General features: G+C 41.0%; 1 protein-coding gene across 2 annotated transcripts in view; it reads right to left on the bottom strand.

Annotated features, from left to right (window-relative positions):
* Positions 1-451: 451 nt before the first annotated feature.
* Positions 452-11518, bottom strand: part of LOC105392791 (GAS2-like protein pickled eggs) — a 120542-nt gene continuing 109475 nt past the window's right edge. For both annotated transcript variants that reach the window (XM_048626499.1, XM_011564471.3), the window contains exons 5-7: positions 7658-7992; positions 6923-7278; positions 452-1387 (exon numbers count right to left, since the gene is read on the bottom strand). In XM_048626499.1, the coding sequence (XP_048482456.1) occupies positions 495-1387; positions 6923-7278; positions 7658-7992 (1584 nt within the window). In that variant the 3' untranslated portion in view covers positions 452-494. The remainder of the gene's footprint in view (positions 1388-6922; positions 7279-7657; positions 7993-11518) is intronic.

Below are 11518 nucleotides of genomic sequence, written 5' to 3'. Positions count from 1 at the left end.
AGTCATCTAAACTCTAAGAGACTACTTTACTAAACACAATAAATTCAATATTTAAATATGTACGTTTAGAACAATCAATGTTTATTTCATGATTGCTTACGTTAGATCTCAATCTAATCTTTGATATTGCTATCATCATCGTCTCCATCCGTTTCTACTTCCGACATTTTTATTTTAATATGTCTGACATATTATAAAAATGCCGCTCTACAGAGTAAAATGCTACTCTCCCATTTTCGTTCTGAAAACATTTCTTTACAATCGTTCCTAACCTACGTATTGCCTCAGCTACAACCGGAACTTCAACCTATCACGCTTTCATTTTGGCTTTAAAGTCTTTCCTTGCACCATCTAGGTACGTTTCCATCTACAAACCCTAAAAATCTCAATACAAATCCATCTACAGTATAAACTTTTCCAAACGCTCCAAAAATCCTTTCAAAAAAACTCCAACAGTCTTAACCGCTGATTCAGTGATCACTGTCAGAGTCCTGTCATTGGAACTGTGAGGTGGAGGTGGACCGTCGGCAGCCGAGCGACACGGGCGCGGGGATCCGGGAGGCGCCGGTCCGGGGGTCCTTCCGCGGCGCCGCCAGCTGCCGCGTGCTCGCTGACCGCTCCAGCTTCCCATCAGACATCACCCACGCCGACGTGAAGTCAGCATAGTCCGAATCCTTCGAACTGGTCCTGGATAAACTGTCGTCGCCTTTAGAGTAGTGCCGAATTATCTCCTTGACTTTCTCCAGGACTGTCGCGTCATCTTTAGCTTTTTCGGTGGATCGGAGGATCTGCTCCAGAAGAGGACTGAGCGGCTTCTGGCTCGTGGGCGACCGGAGGGTCACGCTGCTGGCTCTTAGGGGAGAGTTTCGTTTGAAAGCTTCCGATTGTGGGGAGGCTTTCGGCTTCGCCTTGGGCGACTTGTTGGGGTTATCGAAGGTGTCTGCGGTGAGGCCAGGTCTGGCTTTAGCCTTGTTCTGTCCCGGGGCGGTCCGGCCGCTCCAGGTGTTCCTGGCCGCTGGAGGCAGTTTGGGGGTTAATTTGGGTGACGTCTGGTTTGTATTTGGCGTGTGTTTTGGGCTGGGGGTGTTCCCGCGGCTCGGGGTTCGGTTCCTGACGGGGGAGTGCGGGATGCGGCTGACCTGGCGGCTCCTGATGGTCTTGGTGGGTGACTCGGTGGGTTCCCGCCTGAGGCTCTTGCTTGGGGAGTCATTGTTCTGGACGACGACCCTCTCGGGGCTGTTTCTGTTGGACTTGTCCTGTTCAGCGCTGTTCTTCTTGGCTCCGTAGAAGGTTCCGGAGAAGTCGGTCTTGCGCAGGCCGGTGGTGAGGCTCACGTAGTCGTCCACCTTGTCGGCCAGCGGGCACCCGTCGTCGGTGTCGAGACGCTCTGGAATGGAGACAACAATAATTGTAAAAACAAGTTGCAAAAATTACCTTTGGGATCAATGACTGATATTTGACCATATTTGGCTGACTGCGAGGTTGTTGTTATCTGAGTCACAGATGTTTTCAAAACGTGGCTCATTAGTCACTAACCAAATTAACAGGTTAATAATTGGCTACATCTTAAATCAGGTAATCGCTTTCCATCATCAAGGCATTTAAATTGTGAGGGCAACAACTTTTGATCAACATTTGTTATGAATTCCTGGCTAGCTCTCAGCCATAGCCATGATAATATTTATAAACTTGAAGTAACACAACATGACATAGAACCATAATAGCTCCATATAAGTGTTGGAATGTGACAGAACCTCGCTCGGCCATATATGGTGACAATTGAGAGTAACCCTGGATGACGTCATGACGTGTCGACCGAGTAGAAAGGTCTTAGGTATTGATAAAGGGGAAGTGACCTCTGGTACCTACCTATCTAACATTCTACGCGTACTACCATTTCCTTAATCTTTCTGTAACATTTGAAATCCTATTATAAAACAAAACAACTGGAGTGAGTTTAATGTATTACTAAGATGTTGATGAGAACTTTTAGCGACTGTCCGTTGTTACTATGAAAAACTTTAAATAACTCTGAATGGTCGAGCGTTTATTGAACTTTAAAATCGAATTCGGTTGAATTATATTATTATCTTTAATTATAAACGCATATTAACATAGTACAAAGATACTATGAAACCGATTTCCATTGCACACTAGATATAGCACCAAACATGAGAAATAAGAATGACAAATAAAATTAAAATAATCCCAACATCGCCTTAAGTTCTTCCTTTATGGGCCAACTCTCTTTAAAAGGACAGAGATACAAACATATACTCTATAGTGGCAGTACATTTACGAGTACCTACACAATAAATCACACTGACTTGATAGAAGAATATCCACAGATTGATGTGATCAGTGTTTTAAATTGTCGAATTCTTTAGTATTACAAATCAATAGCCATCACACGTACTATGTCCCTGTTATGAATTCAAAATTAGTGAATCTTCTTAGCGCTTAAACTTGACGGGTAAAGTTCCATAGTTTTGTGGAATCCGATAAACCTATCTTAGCCGAAAAAACCGGCAACACCATCAAAATGTTTATTAGGCCAACAATTACATTGCCATTATTATTATTCTTTGTAATTTCTGTCACTGACATGGTCATACTGATTCGGCTAGATATCTAGTTAAAGCAAAAGATCACCGTTCAAAGTGAGCGGTAAGTAACTATCTGTTACGTACAACCGTATAACACCGCTATTTTCGCCCGTGGTTAATAAAAATTACATTGGACACGTCACTGTGTTGTTGATAAACATTGTTTACAGGCGATCGCTTCCACACCAGATGAGGAAGTGAGCACTTTATAGAAACATGGACTTTTATGGAATGCTTGCCTTCTACAGCGGTGCAGGAAGACAATTTGTGGATAATTTGTTTGTACCAGTTTTATTGGTGCGGCGATCTCGCTATTTACAACGACATCGGAATCACAGTTACAATTTGATTTTTCTTTTTCATACTTTTATTTTAAAACGAGTCAGTATTTCCAAAAAGTTGCAGAGATTGATCGGGTGCTTAGCTTGGTATCTCAGAGCGCTAAACATGTGATTTTAAATGTGTCTAGTTTATGTAGTATACCCAAGTAAGACTAAGACTAGACAAGACTAATCGTATTTAGTCATCAAACTTCTGTGAGTACAAAATTGTTTATTGAAAATTGGATTTACATACAAATTTAAACACATAGCGTTTGGTAAAAGTAACCCTATATAAAATTTGAATTTATAAATCTTTTTAACGACTATTGGCGGTACATTAAAATAATCGTTATTTTCATATCAAGAGTCCTCAATTCGCGACTTCAGTCCAGACTCAATGGGCCTCTCCTCTGTTGATGTCTCAAGAGCTTATTATAATTTGTTGCATTGTTGCTTGAGTTGAATGAAATAACCATAGAACAACGCGGACTCGGGTGTACCCTCGGGAAGCGTCATAGCGAACTTTCTTGATACAAAAAAGTCTGCCAATTTTTGCGGGGGGAAATTTTACCGTTTACCTTGATTATGTCTCATGGGACATGTCATTATGAGTTTTAATTCCCAGCAATAAGGGTTATGTGAAGTGACATTTAATAATGAACACAGTGTCTTCATTTTTCTTGACAATGGATGTAACAATTATCGATAAGTGTTATCGATGATTTCGATAACATGGGTTGGAAATACTAATTATAAAATAATGTCGATTCTAAAGGCGGAAAATCTAATTTTAATGCTGTCAAAACCTTAAATTCTTTGTTTAAAATTCGACTCTATGACTGTTCCCTGAAATCTCATTTTATAGTAGCATTTTTTTTGGTTTGACAGCATTAAAATTAGAATTTCTGCCTTCAGAATCGACATCATTATTTAAATTATGAACTAAACGAAGCATTTCTTTATATAACTATGTATTAATTATATTATACTTACTAAGTTTTGTAACTATCATCACGACCCATTTCGTCCCCACTGCTGGGGCACGGGTCTCCTTTCAATGAAGGAAGGGTTTTAGGCCTAGCCCACCACGCTGGCCTAGTGGGGGTTGGTGGACCCCAAGATAAGCAAGCTTGTGCTGAGAGAGTTGTCGGGTAAGTGGGCAACCCGACTGTCAGATGTTTTCAAACCGCCCGAAGGCCTCTGACTAGGCTTAACGACTGCTGCCGAAGCAGCAACCGGGACTCATGGCTTAACGTGCCGTCCGAAGCGTCGGAAATCAGTCACCCATCCAATGGTCATCCAATGGCTGAGCGTGCCAGTTGTTGCTTAACCTCAGTGATCAGTTACGATCACTGAAGCCCGCTCGACTACGGACGCTTTGTAACTAACTATATGAAAGAAATATTTTGCTAAATAAAATAAATTGTGAGATCCTTTAACCTTTTTTGTCGATCAATACATAATATCTACTTACTGGTACATCACTATTGCATTTTTATGACATTGGTTGCTAGGCAACTGCTAATAACAATAAACCATGACAAAATCTGTGATCAAATCCGGAATCCGGATATTCTATGAATTGAAGCCGTCATTTTAGTATGTAAAGAAATCATTTTCTATGAAACGAACGCTTTGCCAACTAGATTGAGTCTAGTGAAAATTGAGACTGCAACTAGTTTTTATAAATCGGTGGGCCTTTCTGGCCTACCACCCCGCCAGAGGGGAACGTCTGCCTATTTCGTCTCCAGACCATTCATACTCAATGGAAATAACAATTCATTCATTTTCGTTCGAAAGAGTATTTTTTTATATAAATTTAATCATCCGATAGAAAAAGGGATTTTAGTTATGACACAGATTTGTGTACAGAGTGTGTGAATATCATCATACCGAATATTTGACATGAAATGTGCTCACATCACATCCAGCACAAAACCACCACCTCATTTAAAAAAACATTCCACTAACAAATTCAACCCATGAAAAGGAGTTTTTCACAATATTCACATACCAACACGGCCCAGCATACTCAATGTTCACTTAGAACATTGAACACCTGGCTTCACACAAATGTTGATATGTTTCCGAGTACAGCCATACAAAGGGGTCCGTGAGTGTATTTCAAAACACAGGAATACCAAACGTCCATTATGAGTCACTAGTATACATTGTTTCAAACGAGAGTAGAGAGTCTCAAGTAGGAAGAGTATGATGTGAGGGGTCGGTATTCTACAAACAAATGGCTTTTCCATGGAATATAGATTACTTATACAGTATGAAAGAAAGGTTTTTTATTTTGATATCAAACACTGTGTAATGAAAAGTTATGTAGGTTTAAAACAATATTCAGTAATAGTATTTCACCTACAAAAAGTATCAATATAGCAATCAGTGACCAATTCCTTCCTTCCTTTTTCCAATTGTTCCTTCCTTCATTAAGTACCAATGCTCAATAGGTACCAAACATGTCCACTGCACATTGCAACCACAAATTATAAAGCCAAAGAAAGCATAAAAACCAATCAGATACGACACTTCTGGACATGGAAGAACTCACGGCCATTCACTCAAAACTGCGTTTTCTAGCGACCCTCTTACTATGTTACGTTTAAACCTTTCAGTGCAAAGAATAAGGTCACTTTTGTCTTGATTGAGTCCAATGGCAGGGGACGAGGCTAGTAAACGGTGGTGGTGCCATATGCTAATTTGTTTGTGCAGTGAATGGGACAGTGTGTCGGGTGTTGGCTAATGACGGCACGGATATTGCAATGCTAGCCACTACCGTCCATTGACAAAAGAATAAAGAGAGGACATGCCATATCGACGAAAAAAATGCGCTTACCTAAACTTTGGTGTCAATTAAAATGGCGGCTTTTTTCTTGAAAAATGTAAACAAACAAATTGTTTGACAGCTGAAGTACCTTGTGTTTGGATGTCAATCTTGGTCAATCAACATGGCGACCGATCGCAATGTTGTAATTTTAGGCAAAGACAAAACTACTGTTGTCCTTTTTTACGTACGATAACACCAATAAGTTAAAAAGAGACGACGATATATTTTTAAGTACCGATTTTTATGCCAAGTCCTCTTTATTCTTTTGTCAATGCTACCGTCCGTTTTGATGACACGTATCGATGCGAAGAGACCAGTTCGTCTTTTGTCTAGGCCCACAGGCCCACACCGTCTTTTGTCTATTGGAAGTGCACAAAATGGCGAAATAATGGTCGAAACTGCACTTCAAGTAATGGCACAAGAAAAGAAGAACATTTCCTTACTGAGTAAGTAGATAGAAAGGCGGACAAAAATGATTTTTCAAGGCACGATCATGCGCTGTTGTTGAGAGTAAATATATTATAATGATTATGTTACTAGAAAAAGGCCCAAACGAAAAAGATAAAACGCTTTCGAATTGGTCTACTCGAAAGGAACGTGGCCAAAGACAGTACACAGGTACACTCTAATTGATTTCGGACGGGAGTTATAAATAACAATGCCAAAAGGAAATTTCAAACAACACATCCAGCGGTTATTAGTACACAGTATACATAGCTTCATATTGCATATCCAAGTTATGCAAATACGACATTTCACTTAACTAACTAGCTACTGTGAGTACATCTATAGATAATCAGCCTAATAGTACCTATATGGTCATTATGTACTTAGGTCAATTCATAATATTATATGCTGGTCATTATGTGTTTGCATTTTGAAATGCTGTAATTTTTATGTCATGTCGTTTTATAGGATCAGCCTTCACCTCGTACTCTCGGTAAACCTATTGATGTATTTGTCAACTGGGTATTATTTTCCTATAGCACATAATAATTATAATGCCTACATAAACGTATTGTCTCTTGAAAATTGTTAAAGTAGGCTTGAATTCGCAAATATTAGAATAGAAGACTCAAATTCTGTACTTAGACAGCTTGGTACCTGATTCCAGATTGGTGTAAGAATAAAGAAAAAAAACTATTTTATGAACTCACCACTAAACTCAGCGTCTTCAATGGAATTCTGGCTGTGCAGCGAGTACCTATTACTCGCCGCTTTGCCAGTCGACGGGGACCCTTGCGTGGACCCGGCAACCACACCCAGGCTCCTGTACCCTTCGTCTGACACTTCAGAACCATTATCTGAAGCGCTCTCTGCAGCAGGCGGCGGGGAGGCGGGGCGGGGGCTGCGGTTCCTGGTGGCGTGGGGTGTAGGCACCAGGTGTGTGGTGGGGATGATCCGGGCGCGCCGGTCCGGGGAGGCCGACTTGCGTCCAGGGCTGACGGAGCGCGGGGCCAGGTGGCGCCGGCTGGGGGACGCTGAGCGGTCCAGGTCGCCGAGGTAGGGCAGGCTGGAATGGAAAGGTTTGGGTGTTGGTGCTGGTTGGTATGTGATTGAAGGCTAGTGGCATTTAAGTGTAGAAACAGAATTGCTCCAAAATCTACTTGAAAGGATTCATATCTTAGTTCATCATCTTTCATATAGTTCTCTTCATCACTCTTAAGTCTTATAAGACTTATAAGGCTAATTATAATTAGCTTACTATAACATAACGCTGCATTATAGGTACCTACGTTAATTGTAACATAAATTCGGAGACCGTATCGTTAAGATTGTACATTGTTATATTTTAAATAATACAGATGAATATAAAATCGAACTCTAAGCGTATACGACGGAAAAACTGCATTTTTCAACATTCAATTCTTGACGCTGACAAAAGCACTCACCTGTTACCATCAAGCCTGTGGTTGCTCTGATAATGGAGCGCCCTCGGATCCTCACTGTACACCTTCGGGGCATACTGCAGCGACATCGGCTGGTCAAGGTTCCTCTCAACCTTGCCAGAATACGGGAGCGATCCTGGTCCGTAGGGCGAGTCATTCTGCTGAGCTCTCTCGTAGGTGACTGTGGCTCCAGCCAAGTCGGGTTTGGGTCTGGCTAGCCGGGCGGAGAGGGTGGAGCGGTGTTGGGCGCGGCAGCGGCAGGGGTCGTGCTTGTCCAGGTAGTGGGCCAGGGTGTCCCAGCCGCCTCCCACACGGACCATCACGTGGGAACGCAGGATCTGGGGGTGGAGAAGTTTTGGGTCAGAACGTGGTGAGAAATGTTGGCTAAGGAATGCAATTTAAACAAAAGGGTAGAATTAAACCAATATGTTGTGGCGCTCTTCGGGAGAGGCCTATGTCCTATGTAATGTATAAGCGCAAGCAGTAAGATAGAATAGAAGTTTAAGTTCTGTTGAATTTGAGCTCGGACTTCTCTTCCTTGTTTTAAATAATAAAACAAAATCACTGTTCAAAAGATACCTCATGAATTCATCGCCATAATACTCGTACTTTACCAGATTTCTGTGAGCTTAAACTTTACAAGAATGAAATAAACAGTAGCTACAAAACTTCCGCCTCCGAAAACATTAAACTGATCGTAGCCATTACTTAAAGGACAGCGCCCGACCATTAAAGCTGATGAATCATTTGATACGCCTCAAGCCTTTTTTGGGCAAATCTAGCATTTAGTTGCTATTATCAGCAACCATCTTACTGGGACCTCTGATCAGGTAATAGTTGTTGGTACCCTAAGGCCTGATGTTTGTGGACTTAACATATCCTAAGAAGGGTGGCAAGGTTGAATGAGAATCGAGGTCATGTGTTCCGTATGGTATTGGAAACCAGCAAGGCTGTTAGTTTGTTATTTTCCCACGGGTCTCTGAATGTGTGATTGTAGAAAATGGTCAACGCCTTCAGTGACCTTATTGGTAATGACTATTGATAAAAATAAACCAATGTTAAAACGGTGTTTCAACGAGCTTTTCGATTTGTTAGTGCCAATCTTTAGTTTGACCACACCTTAGTTTTGTGTCAACTCGTATATGCTAATACTGTCTACAATATTATTTATGTCTCCTATAGTTGAGTACTTATGCATGTTGCAAAAATGCATGAATGCCAAAATCGTTTCGATAGACTTTAGTTTTTCAAAATTATTTCATTTTACATAAGGTAAATAATCACTTCGGGGATTACAGTCGTATACAGCTACAGCATGTAAATAGCCAATCTCATTGACCTTTAAGGCAATACATTCAAATTGTTTTGTCAACTAATCTTCTACTGCATACTCATAGACGAGAGATTTCGTCACGGTTAGGCCATTTAATTCAAGTTTTGGATAGGTTATTTAAGAAAATATTACTTTAGCATAATATTGTTAACAAAGTTTTAATCCACAGTAACAAGCAGTCAATGCAGTTTCCGAAATGCTTCCGAATTAGCAAATTATGATAAAAACGTATAATGTTGCTCTTTGAGGCTATATGTACCTTGATGTTGGGTTGATGATTACGAATATAATAAGTAGTTACCTATACAGTTTACAACTGGTAAACCAGTCACCAACTCAGATGAATGAAGTGTTATCTACTATGTTTACTTCTTCATTTGTCTATATTTTGCACAAATTCAGCCCAGTGGCTGGTACTTAGTCGGATTAAGTAATAAACACAGCTCCAGACATGGCGGTGGCCAGTTAGCGGCGTGTGGGTTCGGACACGCGCCAGGGGGTTACTCTATAACAAACGAGAACAGCTGTGGTCCTATCGGCACGTTTCATACAACGAAATAGAGTCGGAGCTCGCTGCAGGGCTTCGAAACTTTGTTGGTCGTTGTAGAGTGACCCTCCAGACAGATACACAGCTTGTGAAGGACAACAAGTGGCGCCCTCCCACGGGTGTCAGCCGAATTAGAACAGTTTAAAGCAAAAATATGAATAAGTTAGTCATTATAAAATTGTTTTTATTTGTAGATCTTCAAGATCAGTCAAGAATAAATATGTTAATACGTTGTTACTTGCGTTATTTGCTAATAATTATATACTAATATAACCCAACATGTTTGATACCTATCTAAACCCAAAGGATTTATAAAAGACATCAACGCGTAGCCTTCAAAATTTAAGTTTTTCAGGATATTCAGTTTAATTTTAGCCATTTCAAAATCATCAGTGAATCTAAATCTACTCTAGCTAACAAACTATAACTAAAACAACGTTTGTCACATAAAGTCTTTCGAAATATATAAAATAAATTTTTATAATATCTACGCTGAATTAGACACAGAATTGCAAGCGTAAAGTAATTCTCATTAGAACAAACGAATATGTCACAATCACAATGATAATAATGAATACTGATTGCGGTGCGGAGGTGAACGGGAAGTGCGGACAGACAGACAGACAGTTCAGTCGCACAGATTAACCCACTTACAAGCGGCCTGCATGGTAATATGCCAACGCCTTTGATTCTCTGCAATGCACTGGCTTTCGGCATGAATTAGCAATAATAGGAGTGGTGTTTTTGATTATTTATTCGGTAATTAGGTGCTTTTACATAAAGTAAATCGTATAATGGAATACTAAAATCATCAAAATTTTATATGATTTATTCTTGACAGCTGTTAGCACGCCATTAATAATCATCGAAAAAGCTATATTATTATATTGTGATAAATTACTCAAGTATTAGAGGAAGTATTATAATTAAGATGAAAGAAAGCTACGATAAGTCAGGAGTAAGTGATCTTTCGAGCTTGCAGTTATTTTAGAGGCAGTCCGACCGATAAAAGTTTTCTAATATTATTGCAATGGTTTGACATTCGATAGCTTCATTTAGGCTGCGTTCTAATCCTTCCACCACCTCTCTTCTCGCATCAACTGAACTACCAGCATTAGCTGAGTGGACTACCTTTTATGACGACGGCGACGACAGCAATCTTTATTAACGTAACAATATTGCTGTCGGTGTCAATTAAAGCTTTATCTTCCTATCTTTCTTTCTTTCTCTCCTCTACCTTCCACTCACCCTGACAAAGATGAGTATCTTGGTGTCCCCGATGCGGTACTTCCCCTCGGAGACGCGCACCATGGGGAACTGCGTGGGGCACGAGCAGCGCTCCACCAGGTCGCGCACCCGCTCGTCGAGGCTGCGCAGGTCGTTGCTCACCAGCTGAGGCTGCTTCTTGCTTCTAATGCAAGTTTCAACAACCCTGATCCAGCCACAAACCTTCCGCAACCTCTCTTCTGCCTTTCTTTACCACAGCTTTCTTTGTCTTTTGCCATTTTAAGTCCCATGACGGAGGCATTTGTGAAATCCTACTAATATTTTAAACGCGAAAGTTTGTAAGTATATGTGTGTATGTGTGTTTGTTGCTGAACCGATTTTAATGAAATTTGTCATGGAGTTAGCTGAAACCCTGGATTTTATCGCGGAATTCCCAGGGGAAAATCGTTTAAGGCGTAACGAAGCGCAAACAGCTACCTACTGGTGGAAAAATATCATTTCAGATTTCAAAAACTCACCCTAACAAAGATGAGTATTTTGGTGTCCCCGATGCGGTACTTCCCCTCGGAGACGCGCACCATGGGGAACTGCGTGGGGCACGAGCAGCGCTCCACCAGGTCGCGCACCCGCTCGTCGAGGCTGCGCAGGTCGTTGCTCACCAGCTGAGGCTGCTTATTGCTTCAGCAAGTCTCGCCAACCCTGTACTAACCTCAAACCGTCCACCACCTCTCTTCTGCCTTTCCTTACCACAGCTTTC

This window comes from Plutella xylostella, chromosome 16 (assembly GCF_932276165.1).
Source record: "Plutella xylostella chromosome 16, ilPluXylo3.1, whole genome shotgun sequence".
Lineage (NCBI taxonomy): Eukaryota > Metazoa > Arthropoda > Insecta > Lepidoptera > Plutellidae > Plutella > Plutella xylostella.
This window is presented reverse-complemented; position numbering and strand designations above follow the sequence as displayed.